This window comes from Aegilops tauschii, chromosome 5 (assembly GCF_002575655.3).
Source record: "Aegilops tauschii subsp. strangulata cultivar AL8/78 chromosome 5, Aet v6.0, whole genome shotgun sequence".
Taxonomy (NCBI): domain Eukaryota; kingdom Viridiplantae; phylum Streptophyta; class Magnoliopsida; order Poales; family Poaceae; genus Aegilops; species Aegilops tauschii.
In genome coordinates, this window is record NC_053039.3 from 446,012,673 (window position 1) to 446,033,354 (window position 20,682).

General features: G+C 44.7%; 2 protein-coding genes and 1 pseudogene across 2 annotated transcripts; 2 read left to right on the plus strand and 1 right to left on the minus strand.

Moving 5' to 3' along the window:
- The first annotated feature begins 2,729 nt into the window (after positions 1-2,729).
- On the plus strand, positions 2,730-9,969 carry LOC109784829 (uncharacterized; annotated as a pseudogene).
- A 1,771-nt stretch (positions 9,970-11,740) lies between these two features.
- On the plus strand, positions 11,741-13,374 carry LOC109784821 (protein FEZ-like). Its single transcript, XM_073498671.1, has 4 exons — positions 11,741-11,927; positions 12,261-12,562; positions 12,654-12,855; positions 12,934-13,374. The coding sequence occupies exons 1-4, from the start codon at positions 11,741-11,743 to the stop codon at positions 13,308-13,310; spliced, it is 1,068 nt and encodes a 355-aa protein (XP_073354772.1). The 3' UTR covers positions 13,311-13,374.
- Positions 13,375-17,561: 4,187 nt separating this feature from the next.
- LOC109784822 (E3 ubiquitin-protein ligase WAV3-like) lies at positions 17,562-20,043 on the minus strand. Its single transcript, XM_020343428.3, has one exon. The coding sequence runs from the start codon at positions 19,777-19,779 to the stop codon at positions 17,971-17,973; it is 1,809 nt and encodes a 602-aa protein (XP_020199017.3). The 5' UTR covers positions 19,780-20,043; the 3' UTR covers positions 17,562-17,970.
- Between the last annotated feature and the right edge of the window lie 639 nt (positions 20,044-20,682).

Consider the following 20,682-nt stretch of genomic DNA (forward strand, 5'->3'; position numbering starts at 1 on the left):
CCTAGAGTTTCATCGCCGGGGCCTGACTCCGGAATACGGCCAATTTGAGAGTTTCTCTAGAGCCAAGCCCAAATATGCTTTAAGGTTCGTGTGGGCCAAGATTTAGGTGCAACTCAAGCAACCAAACAGGCCAAAATTGCGTCCATCGGCCCTGACTAATGTACTCTACCAAACGCATCCTAAGAGAGGCTGTGATTTTATTTTTATTTTTTTGAGGCTGAGAATTTCAATTACTTGTATAGTGATGATGTTTAGTGGTTTAAGTCTTTTTTTCCTTTGCGCGGATATGTTTATAGTAGTTAAAGTTATGCATGAACTCGGAATAGTGTTACAGTACAAATTGGAAATCGCTGTTCAGAACGAAATATATAATAACTGAAGTTATAAAGAACCGTGTGGCAAAAATATTTGTCGTTTCATGAGTACTGGATGTGAATGTGATATGAGAAAATTTTGGGAGCGTTTGGATCGCTCGCCAGCTTACCTCGCTAGGCAAGGCAATCCTTGCCGACGGAGGCGAGCCGATTTGGCCAGCTCAGTCAAACGAAGAAAAAGCTGGAAACCGCAGGATACGAGGCAGGCTCGCTCGAGAACCAAATCCCTTGCTTCCTTGCTGAGCCAGGCTAAGCCAACGCTTGCCGGATAACCAAACGCACCCAGCCTGCTGCACGCTGTGGAACCCTTTGCTTAGCATGAGAGGCAATGCCCCTTTTATGGTAGCGACAGCACTAGTGGAAGACTTCTTTCCCGTCTGCACAGGTTCGGTCATCGTACTGCAGATTCCAAAGCCATCGTCGTGGTACTGTGTTCCTTTCCAAGTCAGTCGTGCTCCTTTCAAAGCCATTTCTTCTATCGAAAGTTTGGTTCCCTCATAATCGTTCACACAAGCATTCTCCCACTGTCACTAAAAACCCAGCAATCAGCTAGTAAACTGATTTAATTTGCGAGTACTAGTACCACGAGTGAGCGATGCTCCTCCTCGCAAAAAAAAAAACAAAAAACAAAAAAAAACGATGCTCCAATGGCCATCGATCGAAATTTCGACGTGTCCATCACACTCGTACAGAATAGCATGCATTTTTCTCTTAGCCCCCCTTTCTATGATTTTTTCCCTGTGTTCGCAGAAATAGGTTAATTTTTTACTATGTTATAATCAAGTAATGTTGCTATGTCTGCGTGTGTGTGTGTGTGTGGGGGGGGGGGGGGGGGGGGGGGGGGCACACTAAGGGTATCAAGATATTTTTCATATCACGACTTGGTGAACCTTTCTAATTGGTTAGACATATCAATTAAACAGGAAAATGTGTGTGTGGGGGGGGGGGGAGGGGATAATCAAGATAAAAAAATTCATATATATTTTTCATTTATAAATGTTTCTTATCATACAAAAATGAGTGTGGATTAACTGAAAAAGGGTCATCTTCCTCTATTGGGTCGAGATTGTATATTTCTACACAAGAAACCATCATTGAGTGTAAATACGTGTGGCGGTTGAACGATGCAAGTCGGGTTGGCTGGTAAGATGAAGATGAAGGTGGTTGGCAATAGAACGTGATGGATCCGGCGTCACCGTGCTAAGATCTGAGAGGCGACGGTCACACACGACGAGGTGGGGTGGCCAATAATAGGAGGAGAAAGAGAGGGCAACGAAGTAGGATTGGCAAGGATGGGTGAAGGCGGCACTCGGTAACGGGATGTTGGGTGGATCGAGTCTGAGGTAGAGCATGAGTGAGAGGAGGGGGGGTAGAAAATTAGTGGGAGGAGGAGAAGAGATATATATTTGAGAATGTTGTTGAGCCTAGTGGGCCATATTAGCTACGAGGCAATTATAAGATAAGGCCCGTCTCAAACGTTTTTAATTATGGAATGTCTCAGATGTTTGTATATTGGTGGAGTTAAAAAAAGACATGTGTCAGATGCTTGGATATTCGTGGCGGTAAAAAAGAGGCATGCTTCGGATGTCTGCTGAAATAACCCGCCTCGGGTAGGACCTATCCGAGACGGTTTTTCCTAGCATGGACCTATCCGAGACATATAGCTCCTTTTGTAGGAGTGCTGAAATGTTAATTATTTGTGTTTAAAAACTAAAATTACGAATAAAAAGTAGCTTTATTACACTCAAACAAGACAATGATCCCAGTGAACCGCAGAATTGAGAGACACAAAAATAATAGAGACCTTAAATGTCTTATATTTGTTTAGTACAGTTATCTAAAACGTCTTATATTTGTTTAGAGAGTGAGTACTAATTATTGGATCCTTATATATGCAAGGCATGCAACAAACCGATGTGTAGTGATTTGGGTGGCGCCCATTCTTTTTACCCAAAAACTATTACTTGTAAAAATTATAAGAAAATTAGTATATATAATTCTACATGAATCTTGTCAAATTCCTGCAAATGGCCTTAGAAATTACTAAACCACTTCAACCAGAAAACCATCATCTAACACTCCTCTCAAATGCCAAAAAAGAAATAAAGAGAAAGGAAAAGAGCATCAAAAAAAGATCCATTGGGAAAATAAAGCGTCCTCTGCGACCGCAAGGGGTACCCAATAGACGCACACCCAACTCCTTAAAGCCGGCGAGGAAGCCCAGGAACAGCCGCCCACTCCTCCACTTCCCACTTCCCACCTCCGAAACCACCCAACCATCTTCCTCCCCTTCGGAGCCCGATCGACGAGCTCCGGTAACGGTGCAAAAGCTGGTCGTCGTCGTCTCCGGCGACGATGGCGGCTGCACGGGCGCACGTGGAGAGGCTTCGGCGGGAGCGGTACTACATCGGGCGCGGCGAGCAGAACCCGCTGGCGGAGGACATGCACCAGGCGGTGAACTACCTGAGCCAGGAGCTCTACTCCAAGGACGTCCACTTCCTCGTGGAGCTCGTCCAGGTGACCCTGCTTTCTTGCTTTCTTCTTCCTTCGGCACTCTGTTTTTGTACTACTGTACAAAAAAAATTATGTGGTTATGTACAATGCTACTTACTATACTACTAGTACAAAAAAATCAGAGTGTGGATTCTATTATGTGCACTCAGATTAGTGTGGATTTATTTCTATGCATTCTCAAGAAAGCGTATGGATTTATTTATTTTTCCTGAAAATGCTTTCACAAATTATTTTTATGTGCATTTAGTTCATCTTGTGCCTACAAAAATCTACAGTTCTGATTAATTTCGTTATTATACATACCCCCCACCCCCACCCCCCAAACTGAACTTTCTGGCCTTTTTTCATTTATAACTTTATGTTTTATTATTTGCGCAGAAACCCGGTTATTTTTTCCTGCAAAAAAATACGAAGTAACAAATTCTTTTTTTCAGTTCGAAAAGGCAGCAATATTTTATTAATGCAGGGTAATTTCCTTTACTTTTCTAAGCACTGTTTAGTAAAGTGACTGTTGGTTTTTCTGCTCACCGCAGTTTCCTGTGAGCTCATTTGATGTCAAGTAGGGCCTACCCTTCAGTTGCATAGTATAGCTAGGATCAATTGATAAAGATGTTTTCCTTGGGATTAGGCACTGTGGCAGCACAAAAGTCACATTAACTCTGAACATATAAACTCGCATTTTCTGTGTTTACTTTGCATCTTCAGTTTTCACACCACAGTACATTTATTCAACAAGCATTTGGCTTCTTCTTTTTTGGCGGGGGGACTCGTATTTGAATTTATGGTGGCTGGTGGCCATGTTCTCCAAAAAATGGAGGGCTAAATGATCTCTTATTTGTATTTATGAAGTAACTGTTTTAGGAACACTACTACGGTAAAGAAAAGAAAAAATAAAAGACCAAATTCAGATCCAGTGTAACCATTTTCTGCTCTACGGAAAACAGAGATCTCCTTTATTTCTTTTCCACATTAAGAAACTATTGCAGATCCGATGTAACCATTGTAGCTTTAGCCTTGAGAACATTTTCAGTTTGCCTGTTGCCTCCACGCTATTTTGCAACCTGTTTGATTTGAAAACTTGATACAATTTTGCCGTCAAGACTGTTGAAATAACTGTGACTCTGACAAACTTGTGTGTTGCTACATGGGCTTGTTTTTCTCAAATCTCATTAACGTTTCGGTATATATATATTGCATTTCAGATTAATGCACTTGATTCAGCTGTATTTGCTCAATATCACATTCATGTTAACATTTTATTCCTGAATAACTAGAACGCTGAAGACAATGAGTACCCTGATGTAGTAGCACCTTCATTGGAGTTTCTAGTAACATCAACTGACATCACTGGATCTGGTGCATCGTCAACTTTACTCATTTTCAACAACGAGAAGGGCTTCTCTCCATCGAATATTCAGTCTATTTGTGGCGTGGGCAAATCAACGAAAAAAGGAAACAGGGACAAGGGTTACATTGGAGAGAAAGGTGAATCTTTGCAGCTCATGAATCCTTTTGTGTTCACTCGGCCAATTTGAAGCATTTTACCTTTTAATGTTAGAACTTCAATTTTGTTAACGCGTCACCGGTTGGAATTTTCCCTGTCAAACGTTATGATAGCTGATATATATCAAATGACATATAAGATGGGCAGAATTCTATTTAGCACTTAATCTAGTGCTTAGTTAGAATGGTGGTGGAGCAAATATTCTCATAATGTATATGTATTTTGCAAAACAAATTGGGTGCAGCATGCACAGTATTGCTTGAGATGATTTGTGGTGCAAGATATCATGCGTTCATTTCCTGACACTCAGAAACAGAGATGTGTGCATGTTTTGAAATATTAGTGTAAGAAAATAGCACTGAGTACAACATATTACCATTGGCCTTTTAAGGTCCATTGTATCTAGAAGTAAGACTTGTTATTTATCATATATATTACTACATCAAATCTTCTTGATGTTAAGTTGTCACTTCTGTATTTCACTATTGTCTCGAAAGTGTGTGGATCTATTTCTTTCTTAGCCTTTCTAGGTAAAGTTTAGTTTTTGACAGGCTCCTAAAAATCTGCCTTTGCATGGCAAATTCATGCACATGGCACATCAACTTTATTACCAATTTTCCCCCTCCTGTAGTATGTTTCTGATTGAGAAACATTACTCTTCATCAATAGCTTGTAATATTGAAACTCACAATTTTTCCCTTCAAGAGTTAGTCTGTGGTTATGTACATGCTTAACGTATATGTTCCCCTTATATTGAAACTCAAAATTTGTAATATAAATGTCTCTTTTTATATAGGTATTGGATTCAAAAGTGTGTTCCTGATATCAAGCCAGCCCCATATATTCAGTAATGGGTATCAAATCAAGTTTAATGAGAAGCCGTGTCCAGAATGCAATATTGGATACATTGTCCCAGAGTCGGTTGAATCCAGGCCTAGCCTTTCAGATATCAAACAGATATATGGGTCTACCAGAGTCCTTCCAACAACCTGTATCGTCCTGCCTTTGAAGGATGAGAAGGTCACTGCGGTGAAGCAGCAGCTTTCGAGCTTGCATCCAGAAATGCTACTGTTTCTGTCAAAGATCAGGCGGCTTTCTGTCCGTGAAGATAACGGCAACGCTAGAGGCAGCACTGTTAGTGAGATTTCAATATCGAGTGAGAAGAACTTTGAAGTGAGGAAGAACATGCACGCGGAGTCTTACACGGTCTTTTTATCTGCTCAAGAGAACGAGAGTGAAGCAGAGTGCGGGTACCATATGTGGAGGCAGAGGTTCCCTGTCAAGGCAGAGAACAGGGTGGACAAGCGTACTGAAATCGATGAGTGGGTCATCACCCTAGCCTTCCCTCTTAAGGAGCGACTATCCCGTGGGAAGCAGCTATCCCCTGGCGTATATGCTTTCCTTCCCACGAAGATGGTAACGAACTTCCCCTTCATCATTCAGGCTGACTTCCTCCTTGCATCATCAAGAGAGGCAATACTGTTCGATAGTCCATGGAACAAGGGAATTCTGGAGTGCATCCCAAGTGCTTTCATGAATGCTTTTGTAGCACTTGTCAAGTCCAGAGCAGATGCGCCAGGAATGTCGATTCCGTCGATGTTCCATTACCTGCCAGTCAGTCCTTCGCTGATCCCTTTACTTGAGCCTGTTAGGTCTGGCATCAAAGAGAAGGTTCTCGTCGAGGATATAGTTCCATGTGAGTCTCAAACTCCACACAAGATGTTTTGCAAGCCTTGCGAGGTTGCGCGGCTCAAACCAGCATTTTGGGATATCCTTGTCAAGGCGAGAGAATCTGGAGTGGACCTTAAGAACCTGTCAACCCATGGAACCTACATTCTGAGTTCCCATTTTGACAAGAGTGCATAGAATAGTGTTCTTACATTTCTGGATGTCAAAAGTGTGAGCCATGAATGGTATGCAAAATGCATCGAGGGGTCTAACCTTGTCAGCAATGTAGATGAACAGCTTTATCTTGAACTTCTATCTTTTGTCGCAGACAGTTGGCAAAACTTTTCCAGTACAAAGATGATGCAAATTCCTCTGCTGAAGTATGTTGACAGGAACAAAAATGTCTCTGTCTGGAGCATATCTAGAGCTAGTCAGTGGAGTGATAGACTGTGTATTGCATCTGATGGGAAGTGGATGTCATGGCTTATTAGCTGGAACCAGGAGTTTCCATCTTCTAACCGCCTTTTTGTGTCTCCCCGTACACAAACAGCTCTGCAAGGTTTCGCACAGAAGGAAAAAGTGACATACTGGCTTCAGAGCTATGCAAAAGTGGAGGTTGTATCTGTATACAGTTTCGGGAATATTGTGGTTAAATCCTTGAACTATGATAGAAGGCCTGCCATTGCTTTTTCTCACTTTCTGTACCATTCATCCAATAAGAATTACATGGAGAGCTACCAGTTAGCAGACCTGTGTCGTATCATGCCGGTAATTGACAACTATGGCAATGCCGTCACGGAACGACAAAGCATTCTAGTTCCTGCAAATGGTAGCAAATGGGTTGGACTGATGGGCATAAACCCATGGAGGAATGAGAAATACATCGAACTGTCAGCAGATTACAATTCAGCAGGTCATTTCGCCGGGAACTACACACCTGAAGATCAGATCTTGGATTTTCTCAAGACAAAGGTGCAGGCCTCAGATGTGCCGTTCATACACCCCCCAAATGCAAGGTTCCCTATAGCATCATCACATCTGACTGTGGACAATGCAATCTTGCTACTGCAATGGATACGCAATTTGAAGTCAAAAGGTGTACAACTACCAGCTAGTTTCTTGGCTTCTGTGAAAGAAGGAAGTTGGCTGAAGACATCAGTCGGATACAAGCCCCCGGCTGAATCATTTATGTCCAGTTCTGAGTGGGGTAATCTCTTGCAAAATGGGTCTTCCTGTGTTGATATACCAATGATCGGTCAACAGTTCTATCAAAACAAAATGCATGCATACAAGGAGGAACTTCAGGTGATCGGGGTAAGATTTGAATTTGGGGAGGCATCCGCTTACATCGGTAGACGGCTCATGTCGATGGCTACAAGCAATATGCTGACCAGACAACATGTATATGAGCTGCTTCGGCTGATTCGGTTTCTTCAACAGAAGGTTCTGTCACCAAGTAAACTAGTCAACAGCGTGAAAGATGGTCGATGGATAATATATGATTCAGACTGGGCAGCTGCATCTTGTATCAGTACCCAGCCATTCCTTGATGTTGGATTCTATGGTGAGTCCATCCTTGACTACAAACAAGAGCTGAAGTTGCTTGGTGTTCAAGTTGGGTTTGAAAACAGTGAAAAGATTTACAAGCTTGTAATTGATAATTTCAAGTTTAGTTCTTCATCCATTACTTCAGATGCTACTGCACTAATCCGCAAGTGTATCCGGTATGCTAGCCCATGTGATGATTTCTTGAGGAAGCTCAGAGATTTGAAATGGCTGAAGACCAACGTAGGATTCCGTGCTCCTGGTGAATCTTTTCTTCTGGATCAGGAGTGGGAGTGCCTTCTAAAGGTGTTCGACGTAGTTCCTGTAGTTGATTCTTGGTTTTATGGGAGTAAGATCAGCCCGTACAAAGAAGAGTTGAAGAAGACAGGGTTGATCACAGGATTTGACCAGGCATCAAAGGCTGTAGCAAACATTTTCAAGCAGATGGTCCGGAAGTCATCGCTTACAAAGGCAAGTGTCCTGGCTCTTCTAGCTTGTTATTGGAAGCTGAGAACACGCGACCCAATTCCTGTTGATCTTTTCAACTGCATGCGGAGTGAGAAATGGCTATGCACATCACTGGGATTCAGGTCACCGTCGGAGGCAATCTTATTTGATGAAGGTTGGCAGTCTCTGTCGCCAATAGCAAGCTTGCCTTTCATCAATGATGGTGACTCTAATGGTGGTTTAGGCAAAGAGATACATGGTTACAAAGCTGAGCTGAAAGATTTAGGTGTCACAACAGAAGTGAAGGCTCATGTTGCTAGGCCTACCATCACTGGTCTCAACATTTGTGATAACCCTGTAGACATTTCTGCAGCTAGGTTTGTCATCAGTGGTCTCAACATTCCCGCAGACCCTGCAGCCATATCTGCTGCTACCGTGTTGTCACTGCTTGGATCTGTCAAGAGCTGGCTGGCCTGTACAGCAACATTTCCCAAGGAATTTATGAAGGAAATCACTAGCTGCAAGTGGTTGAAGACAACACTTGGATACCAATCTCCTGATGGAAGCATACTCTTTGACCCAAAGCAGTCTTCCATCTGCATAACAGATGGCCCTTTCATCGATGAATCTTTCTATGGTTCAGAGATCGCCTCATTCAAGGATGCACTGGCGGCAATCGGAGTAACTGTGGATGTTCGATGTGGGCATGGCCTTGTTGCTCAGCATATGAGGAGCCACAAAGAAACTGCTACCATCTCCAGGATCTACTTGTACCTCAAGGAGTGCAGCTGGGGGCTGAGAAGAACAAAGAGGGTAGTGACTGGATCTACCAAATGAAAAAGGAGGTGGAGAATGGGTGAGCCCGGTAAGCTGTGTTCTTCATGATCAGAACAACCTCTTCAGCCAGCAGATGCATGTGTTGGGCAGATACTATGATGACAGGAAGCTGCTGGACTTCTTCTCATCTGTTCTCCGCGTGAGGCATTGCCCCGATGCCGAAGACCACTGCAAGCTCTGGAGCGCATGGGAGAGCTCTGGCGGTGAGATATCCGTAACCAATTGCTCTGCTTTCTGGCAATTCACCGCATGGAACTGGAGCAAGAACACGGAGAAGCTTCATGAAGGTCCCGGTTTGCACTGATGGGAAGATCATCTTATCACAGAAGGAGGACGTGTTCATTCCTGATGATCTTCTGCTTAAGGATCTGTTCGACAAGCTTCCTCGACAATCCATTTTTATCTGGTACCCGCCTTCCATCTCTCGAGCAAGGCTCAACAACGTGTATGGCAGCATCGGTGTTCAGGCAGTATCCAAAGCCGCCGAGAAGAGCGATTCTTTTGTTGCCTTGGGCCAGGATGGCAGTTGCAAAACGGCTGCTGGCCAGCGTGAGGTGATCAGTGCCGGTCTGGTCCAGATAGTCCTTGCTTTCCTTGCTGATCCGGCTCTTGACATTGCTTCCAAAGAGCGGCACACCATGGTCTCTCGCCTGCTGAATGTGAGCGTCCTGGAGACAAACGAAGCCGATCACGGTGGGGTACCGCGTGAAGCTGTCCTCTGGAGAGGCTGTGGACGTGGAGGCCAGCCAGATGATCAGGTGGGAGAGGGAGAGCTCAAAGCTGTATGTTCAGCAAAGCAATGGTGCTGGTGCTGCAGCTGGTTACAAAGAGAAGATCGAGTTTGCGACGAACTTTGCTGATGAGGTAGCTCGAGGACTGCTCTTCGAGACGCCGGACCGCATCCCTTGGCTTGCTGAACTCGTGAAGGTCGGCAGCCTGGTGGACTTCCAGGATGATGCTGTTAAGTACCTGCTAAAGTCGAAGAATCTGCAGCTGTTCCCTGAAGACGAGGCGTTCCTGAACGTTGCATTACTAGGTCTGTCCCTCCCTGACAAACTCAGAGAGTTCATCTCACTATAGCACGTCTGGATTTTTGCCTAGTGATGATGCCACTGTATACAAATCTAATCTTTGATTTGCTGAATTATCACGCTAGTTTTCATTGAGTAGTTCATTTGGGAAGCCAGGGTTACCTTTGAAGATCCAAGTGTTTGCTTAGTAGTTGCAGAGTGAGACGATTGACTAATCATGCTCACGGCCACTTGCTTGTGCGCAGTGCTTCTCATCTTGGAAAAACAAGACAATGTATGAGTTTTCGACAAAAATTGAACAATCTGTCAAGAAGAATAACAAACGGACCTTGATCATAATCCTTCCAGTTTGTCAGCTGCGAAAACTTGGCGTCAAGTTTGTTTGAGTTTGCTCCGCTGTTTCATGTGCATGTAGAAAACATGGTGCTCTGACAGCAGATAAGGTGTTTTCTCTTGTTTCTTTTTCGAGGAAACGACAAGGTCTTGCGATCTCAATACATGGATAGAAGAAGAAGCAAAAAACTCTGTTCCACACCAACAAGGATGACCCGGGTTTGCAAGAGCTAGCTAGGCGGCACCGGAACAATCGTCGCCTACCGACCATCGCGCCCACACCCCCGCGGATCTGACGTCGTCAAAGATGGCCCTTATCCAGTTCGTCATGTGGATGCTGAGAACAGAGTAGACAGATCATCATTACTTTCTGGAGTGTGCAACGGGGCAAGAAACAACTGTGCCGTGTGGAGTGGCCAGCAAAAAAAGCTGACTCGCTGTTGGAGCAAATTGGACCGGCTTTCCACCGTGGCAACTCAAGCGATTACTAAAATTTATTTAGTCTACAAAACTGCCCTTAGAATAAGAAGAACCTTCTGTTCCAACATTCATCAGCAGAGTCACTCACGCTACTTGATTAAAAAAAGTGCAAGGAAATTACACTGGTAAGGCTATCACTGTCTCTGGGTAATCAGTCAGTAGGACTCTTATCCCTCTCTCTCTCTCACACACACACACGCATGGACATTGAAGGTTATGCTAATTAAGTACAGATTACTATTGTCATTCATTATGCAATGCCCAAAACCTAGACTAATCAGGAAACTGCGTATAATTATCACATGAATCGTTTCAGGTGTCAAAAGAACATAAATATTCACTGACAACAAAAACATATATATTCATTGCTGTTAATAAAGCTAGAGGTGCTCAATAAAGAGTTGCATTTATAGTTTCGGTCGGTTATTGACGTGTACTCCCTCCGTTCCTAAATATAAGTCTTTGTAGAGATTTCACTAGGTGGACTACATACGGAGCAAAATGAATGAATCTACACTTAAAATGCATCTATATACATCCATATGTGGTTCATAGTGAAATCTCTACAAAGACTTATATTTAGGAACGGAGGGAGTACTGGAATTGCATGTCTTTTTCGTTTATCAAAAAGATGAAACAGAAAATCAAAACTAAATCTACAAGGCAAGTGTTGCTGTACTACAGTTTAAGAATGTTTTTACTGCCGTGTGTGAATATTCTAAGTGTGAACTGAAAGTGACTGGCATCCATCTCTTCATGCTGCTCGGCTTGTCTTAGTTGAGATACTAATCCAGCATTAAACTAATCGCGGTAGCTTTCAAACAGAGAATGAACTAAAAGTGATTATTAAAGGAAGAACAAGACCCTTCAGACCTGTGGGCCTCATCCAGCCGCTCCAGGTAGCATATAAGTACATCTCTCGGCCGGTGATTGTCTTCACCTCAGCTCAGCAGCTTCATCCCAAGAAGCCATTCACTACTGCACAAGCTAGCCTTTGTGGGATTACAATGGAGGGCATAAATGATGTCAACATGGACAAATCAGATGAGATCATCATGCCGGGGTTCCGGTTCCATCCTACCGATGAAGAGCTCGTTAGTTTCTACCTCAAGAAGAAGATCCAGCAAAAGCCTATCTCTATTGAGCTCATCAGGCAGCTGGACATCTACAAGTTTGACCCGTGGGACCTCCCAAGTAAGATTGCATCTTCTTACATCTCCTTGTTATACATCTTTTTTTTCTCTCCTTAACAGATTGGAACACAATTGACTTTTGAGAATTCCAAAGATTGTACTAGTATCTTCCAAGGAGAGGCTAGGAATTAGGATGCTGGTTCAACATAAGTTGGTTTCACCCTTAATCTTTAGTTAAGTAAGTCTTGGGCTCATCCATTCACTGGAGGTTCAGTTGAACGAAATCAGTAGTAGTATTGACCATCTTCTCATCACAAGCTAACCTACAGTACATAGATGGGTTACTCACCTTACTACTGCAAAGTCTAACTTCCATGTCCCTTCTCAACGACAGAGCTTGCGAGCACCGGTGAGACGGACTGGTACTTCTACTGCCCAAGGGACCGGAAATATCGCAACAGCGCGAGACCAAACCGAGTCACAGCAGCTGGGTTCTGGAAAGCCACAGGGACAGACAGGCCGATCTACTCCTCCGAGGGCACCAGGTGCATAGGCCTGAAGAAGTCCCTTGTCTTCTACAGAGGCAGAGCAGCAAGAGGGATCAAAACCGATTGGATGATGCATGAGTTCAGGCTTCCTTCACTAACCAATCCATCACTTCCCAAGAGACCGATCGACAAGAACATCCCGCTCAACGTAAGCACTTCATTTCATATTATGTAGTTACAGAGCTAAATTCAAATGTTATGTCAAATTCTTAAGGTCACTTTCCTGTTGCCAAAAACAGGACTCTTGGACCATATGTAAGATCTTCAAGAAGACCAGTTCGATGGCACAACAAATGGCGCTGTCCCACACTTGGGGGCCTCCACTACCTGAGACAACTGAGCAAGATCTCTTCTTCGCAATGCAACCGATGCAAGCTTCAAATTTTGCTTCACAGAGCTCCTTCTGCTCATCGCAAGTTGCAGAGGCACCAGCAAGTCAGTTCAACAGCAAACATGGGTTCCAGGGACAGCAGCAGCTTCAGAAACCCAGCAACACACAGGATGGCTCTTCATGCAAGGTCATAAGCTTTAACTGCAATCCATCTCTGGAACTGGAAGGTCCCACCATCTTGCCATTCCAAACACATCCATCACAGAAGCCCGAGCACACTGCACCGCCGCTCTTCAACATGCAGTTTGGGCAGCCTGAGCAGCAGATCACTGGATTTCTGGTTGATTCTTCTGCAGATATAAATGTCGGCATGAGCAGCAGGAACCAAGATTCATCCACAATGAAGCATGGCAATACTTTCAGTATGAACAATGAGTTGGACGCTCCGGGGAGACTCAACTTCCCATTCGATTTAGGAGCAGACTCTTCAGATGACTGGAAGTGCAACATACCTTGGGAATCCTTTCTTAGCCCAACTGTCCCTGCTGAGATGCCACAGTACTAGATACCTTGCCCTACATAGAGTCAGAGGTGTGCGCCACCTTCATCTGTTAGCATTTCTGTTAGCAAAGATAGACACCAGCTATTGTTGTTCAGTTTTGGGTGAGATGTACTGTACATAGTGAGGTATATATACCCTTGTTAACAGCAGAGCTAACAGAGAGAAGATGGGTGTATTGTGTATATCAGTATATATTTTAAGCTGAGTGCTATTGTGATGCTGTACTTTATGTGGAGAGTAATGAACATATACAGAAATTACAATATGGGCAGCTTCACAAACTAGCAATGGACTGACTAACTCTGAAGCTGATTTTTTATCTGAATTTTGAACCGAGATTATCCTATTTCCAAATTCATGTTTTTATTCTTTTCCTCTAAATGCATATTACCCTTATCAAACACAAGCTCTTTCCTTTAATCCGCAAATACCAACTAAGAATATCCGCAGCCAATACATGGTCACACAAAGCAGAAAATCATACAAACTTACAGTTCTAAGTTCATCGCCAAGGTCAATCTCTCCGATAAATGCAACCAAAGATGGATTTTATTGGTAAATGACAAGTTAAATCAAGCTCAACATGATACTATTACACTATGAGACAAAGACAGTATGGAGTGTTGGAAGGAAAATAAATCACAACTCGAGAATGATCATCATATGCAGTACCTGAACTTTACTAGCAAAGGTCTTGGATTCATAAGAAACAACAGCTACAGCAAGCCCAGCCCAGTATTTTGAAATCAGAGGCATGCTCAGTTAAGAACATCTCAGTAAGATTCAGAACAGCTTGCACACCAATTTCTGACATTTCAAATACACCATCTGACCAAAAAAAGGAGGCATAAGTGGCATACATTTGCTTTAGGGTTAGTTTGTGGATGATGCACTGTGCAGTGGAATCGTTACTAATCCCAGTTTGATGCTGTTATTGCGCGAACAAAAAAATTTGGAGAGGATTTTATTTCTATTTATTTTCATTTTTAAGAGACTGTTAATTTTTAATTTTTATTTTCTTTAAAGTAGTTTTGCCCCCCCCCCTCTCTTTAAATCCCCTTTATGGCCATTTTCCTTTTCTTTTCGAGAATCCTTTATGGACTAAAAAACCGGGTTGCGGTGGTACCTAGCACAGCCGCGCACGCACTTAACGGAGTGGCCACCGGCCGGCGCCTCCCCCCACTTCCTCTCTTCGGCTCCGGAATGCCGAAGACCGCTGTCCCCAAAGCGCGCGCCTCCCTCCCCCTCCTCCTCCTATCCGGTCGCCGGCTCTCGTCTCCGGCGCCATCCAAGAAAGGCAGACTAGTCCGTCGAGCGTCGACTGCGGTAGCCCGACGGCGGCCGATCGGGGATGGATAGGTGGCTTCGAGGGAGGAACTAGGACGGCGACAACTAGCGACAGAGGATCCCGGCCGGCCGGCGACGTGTCTCCGATCTCCGATGTGGTGGGGGGTTCGAGCAGAGCATCCACGGGAGTGAAGAGGAGCTCCGCTAGTGTGTGGTAGCGCTAGCCCGCTCGGCCCATGTAATCGAGGCCCAGAAATGAACCCGCGCCAGCGAGGCAGCGACTGGGCTGGTTCTGGAGAAAAGAAACCCATGCAATAAAAAGATGTGACACAACTTTTTTTAATTAGCTACCATAACACTGAAAGAAACAAAAATGGGCACACAAAAGACAAATGTGTGTTAAATTTGTCAAAAAGATCCCGTATTTTCAGCAGTAGATGTATGAAGTAGGGTTGCTACTAGGTCGTACTAATAAGAAAACTAATTAGGGCATCCACAATGACGCTATCTTAGAAGTGCCATCTAGGAAACATGCCGAGGTGGAGGAAAGAGAAAGCTAAAAAAAGATTTGCCCTTTCTTAATTAAGAGATGATTTCTTAGCAACAAATCGATCACCACATATTTAGGGGATATCTGTTTGGTAGAGATAAGGCTAAGAGATGTGGATCTCTAAGTACGTAGGGCATTTCGTTCATTCGCTTCCACCTCTCCCTTGAACCTAACCCCTCCCAAACGATTTTCATGATTTTATATAGTTACCATGGCAACAATTTAAGATCCTCTTTCCAAACCACCTTAAATTTCGTAATACATATACAGACGTGTCATGGCAATCTTATTTTGTATTCAATCTATGTTCATTTCAAGGAAATTTATTTTGCTTTTTAAACTATAAATTATCCATGGCAAACTTTTTTCGGATGTTTTTGCAATGGACAACTTTTGTAAGTTTATACTACATTTTAAATAACTGTTCTCATGGCATTTTTATTGGATTGGTCATGGCATTTTTATTTATGGCTACCTGCAAATGTATTTAAAACACCATGACAATTGTGTTGACAATGACATTTTACTTATGGCTACCATGGGGGGAAATACCATAGCTATTTTATTTACACCTACAATACATGGCATTAAATATATATTTTGAGATGATCACACAACAATTAAGAACTCACATGGCAAACAAAATTATGTCAACTTAAAAGAAGTCTTTTGAATTTTTACGAAGCTTCTTTTACTTGGCACCTTCTCGTATATAGAGCATGACATGTTTTTATCTATACCATGGCAATTTTATTTTTAAATGCATGGTAATTTTATCATTTGGATCATGACAACTTTCTATTTGTGATCTTATGTTATGAAAAAAATAGATCATGCCATTTTTATTTTTAAGATCATGGCTTTTTTATTTTATTTTTATTATCATGGAAATTTTATTATCTCGATCATGGTAACTTTTTTATAATATATCTCTAACTTTACCATTCTTTTTTTCAAAAATAACAAATTTATTTTGAAAAATTTCAATAATTTGAAATTTTGAATTTTCTAGAGAACATTGTTTGGTAAACTCACCATGTGCAGTTATACTATAGGTACCTTAGCTTTGGTTTATTTAGACAATAGTAGTTTTATTGTAGCTAGCATTGCACCTTTATTATGTAGACCTTGGCAATTACATTAGTATGATGGCAATTAAAGGATTTTTTAGTATGTGTTCTTACATGCAATTGGAAAATTCATCCTATATATGATGGAAAATCTTTTTCTTTCTTTTTTTGTTTGATGGAAAATGTTCCTTTTTAATATAGAATTTTTGCCTTGTACATTGAAGTTTATATGTTATTTGGCAAATTAAATTTTTAGAGCTACGCAAAAAGTTTGCTTGGTATTTGGCAAATTTTCATTTATACACATGACAAAAATATACTTTAGTTTTAAAGGCATGTGTTTTGTGGTGCTAAAGCTGGGTCTTTTTTTGGCCTTTTCTTCCTTGCCCGTGTTGTAACATCAAAAAGACCTGGAGAGGCTCTCGCTGAGTTGGTTTCGTTTGGGAAGATTAACAATAATGGTAAACACATGAAGGTTTACAGGTGTTTACACGTTGACGGGATCTTTTCAAACTAACTAATCTCCCCCCCCCCCTCCCAGTTTCACGAGGATTAATCCCAGCGAACATCATAGTTTTCCCGGGCTGTGTTTTTCGAGTGAACCAAGTGTTCACTCACACGACGTCTCCGGCTGACGTTTCCCAACTATTGGCATCCATAAATACAGTAATTCATACGAATGTAAAAGAGAAAACAGTGAGCCAAACTAGGAGAAAAGAGATTATCCCGTGCATGTCTCAGTCGTTCATTTGGTTGGAGATCTGCATACATGCCTATTTTTTTTATCTACAAAAAAGACATAGGAGTAATTAACTATGGAGGGCCCCATGCATAATGCATGCACGCTTTTGTCATAGAGTTACATGCGCCATCCATCTCACCCCCTATGACTTTTTCATTTCATCTTCTAATTTAATTTTACTGTAACTTTTGAACCAAAAAACTAAATTAAGTTTTGTTTACATATTTACGTTCGTCGCGAAGAGAACTTTCGAACAAGACCCATTTTAAATAATTTTTGACAACTTTTAAAAAAATATGTTTCAAATACTAAAACTCGATAATAATAACATTGTTTTACCAAGTTTTACTAAATTTCATGTGCTTTTAGGGTTTTAGGTTTCCGGGCTTAGGGTTTTAGGGTTCAGGGTTTTAGTTTTAGTTTTGAAACTTGCTAAATTTATGATTGTTTTATTAAATTAGTAGTTGAAACTTGCTCGACTACCCAATTTAGCTCACGATTCGTAAAGTTGTTGGATTCCGCACAAGGGCACACCAAGTTTTAAGTTTCAGTTGCTGAATTTGCGAGAAACTTAGTGAATTAAAAAAACATATTCAAAATTGATCTTATTTGAAAGCCTTCATCACAAGCAACATGAGTCTGAAAACAAAAATTAAATTGGACTTGTGGTTCAAAATATATTGATGGGAGATGGGATGGGTGGAGCTGCAAAAGGCTGCATGCAAGGGGCCATTCCAAAGTTGCACTAATCTATGCACAACCTCGGGTGTGCACGGGAGAAAATCCACTCTCGCCAAACCAGCCTATTATCGGCTAGGAACTTTTTGAACCAAACTGTGAAACCTTTTTTTTTGCGGGTGTAAACTGTGAAACCTACTCGTACAAGATTGGTGAATGCAAAGAGAGAGGAAACAAAACAAAAAATCTAAAAAGACCGTGCAAGTTCAGGTCTTAATTATTTCCTGTGCTCGCGCGCGAGCATTTTCGTAGCAAGTTCAGTTGATCGCCCCGTGCTCACTTGAGACGTAGAAATCGGTGGTACCTTCTCACCAGGTTCTTAGCGAGAGCCGGCGTCGCCGTCGAAGGTGGTGGTGGCGGCGGCATCGTCGTCCTCGAGGGCGGCGATGGCTGTGCCTGTGCCTGTGCCTGTTGCTGCTGCTGCTGCTGCTCACGAGTCTTCACCGACAGGTCCACCATCTTACGCATGGCGGGAGTCGCGTACCTCGCCCTCCCAACTTTGACCGACGTGCGCTGCTGCGAGTGCGCGCTCATGCCGCACAGCAACGACGCGCGCCCCGACAGGTCGTACTCCCTCCGGTCCCCCACGCGCTCGCTCAGCTCGCCCAGCTCCGCCGCCAGCTCCGCGCACCCGGCGTCGCCGCTCGCGCCCAGCGGCGACTGCCTCAGCGCCATGCGCCGGCGGCTGAGCATCTCCGACGCCTCCGCGTGCTCGCCGCGCTCGGCCGCCGCCCGCGCCGCCGCGATGTCCTCGGCGGCCTGCACGCGGAGGCGCTCCCGCTCGACCTCCACGTCCGGCTCTGCCTCCGGCGCCTCGACCGGCCTCTTCACCGCCACATCCTCGCCTGCCACGTCCACCGACTGCCCGGTCGCCACGTCGCGGTATGTGCAGCTCACCTTCATCAGCGATGTCACGTCGTCCGTGGCGCCGGCCGCCGGCACGTCCACTAGCAGCAGGAAGCGCCTTTCCTCGTCGGCGTATAGCTCCCCGACTTCCACCGCGGCGGCGCGCCCGTCGGCATCGACGCGGCTCTTGTAGCGCCCCGACTTGATGGACCGAACGCGAACGCCGGGGCAGACGCACTCGACGGCGACGCGCGCCTCCTGCGCGGCGACCGAGAGAAGCCCGCCGATGCACTGCGCGAACGAGTCCTGGATGACGGCCTCGTTCTCGATGAAGGCGAACGTGCCGCCGGTGGCCTCCGCGATGGTGTGCATGGCCGCCGAGTCGTGGTCGGTCCCAAAGCCGAACGTGTGGATCGGCGGCGAGGACCCGTCGCCCGTGCGGATCAGGGAAGGTGGCACGAGCACGCTGTAGTCGGTGGCCACGTCTTGATTGTAAAACCTTGAAGACAGCGTGTAGTTGTCTTGGCCGTCGGAGAGCAGGATGACGCCGGTGACGGCGTTCCTGTAGCGGCGGCCGTCGATCACCTTGGCCGCCTCGCGAAGGCCCTCCTTGATGTTGGTCCCGCCACCCGCGGCCAGGGACTCCACGGTGCGCTCGGTCGAGGCCCGCCCGGCGTCGGACATGCGCGTGAGGCGGGTGAGGCGGCGGGCGTCGCACGAGAAGGACACGAGGCTGAGGCGGTCGTGGGGGCCGAGCTTGTCGACGACGAAGCCCACGGCCTGCTTAAGCAGCGCCAGCTTGCGGCCGCCCATGCTCCCGCTGACGTCGAGCACCATCACGAGATCAAGGGGCGCGCGCGCCGCCTTCGCCGCGGCCGGAGCCAGCGCGGGAGCCTTGGCGTGCACGAGCACCGCGAAGCCGTCGCGGCTGGCGTCCTTGGCGATGGCAGGGTATTCGCAGTGCGTCGTGATGGACATCACTCCGCCGCCGGCAGTCGTCGTCTCCGTGGCGGCAGCTGCGGGCTGCGGCTCGAGCGGCTCGTCGTCGCGGAAGAGCAGGTCCCGGGCGGGCGCCACGCCCGGCACGTCGCGCCACGGCGTGAAGCAGAGCGGGCAGGCGGTCTGGTGGTGGACGCAGCGGAGGTGGAAGCTGTGGGAGCACTCGGCCGTGAAGGTGGCGTGGCCGCGGCCCATGTCGCCATGACAGACGGCGCACCTCGTCTCCATGGGATTAATCATCCTAAGCTCTTGGATTCGCCTTCTTCTCCGATGAAACGTACTATAATTTTGTTCGTGCGTAGCAATGGATCTACTATAGCTGTGGGGTCTGATTTAATATAGCACCGAATCATGATTAATTAATTAGTTGTAATCCCTAACTTTGTGCGTGCTTCCGGGCGTGTTTGTTGGGATATAGAGATCATCAATAGCATCCTTGGCTTCGAGACCAAGCAAACCGGTTTTGGAAGGTTATAAGATTTGTTGCATTTTTTTTTTGCGAAAATGATCGGTTTTGGACCATACTGTTCCACCGTGGAAATAATTTGGTGATTGTTAGGAAATTAAACTAATCATGTTTAAGTTTAATTAATCTTGATTCTATACTAGTACTACTTTGTTGGAAAGTTAAAGTCTTTTATGTTTGACCGTATTTATATAATAGTACACCAACATTTCTGCCATCAAATTAGTAGCATTAGATTCATGATAAAATAGCGAATCAACCTGTGATTGGATGGTTAGAGGGACTGCGATATCCCCAGCCCACTAGGGTTCAAATCTTGGTGCTCGCTTTTATTTCTGGATTTATTTCAGGATTTCCGGCGATGCGCATCTAGATTTATATGTAAGACCTAAACTGATCAATACAGTTTCTAATATCAGATTTGGGCATATAGATGGCTCTTAAGAGCATTTCCAATAGATGGTCCAAATTTTGACGGTCCAAAACCGGAGATGTAAAATTTGGACCGCCAAAAAATGCGTTTTGGAGCTCCGAAAAAAGGCCAACTCCAACAGATGGTCCAAATTCATGGTCCAAAAGAGCAACTCCAATAGATGGTCCAAAACCCGTTGGAGATGCCTTGGGGAATTCCGTCGAACACCTTGTGCGCGCGGTGGAAGACGATGGCCGCCGGTTGG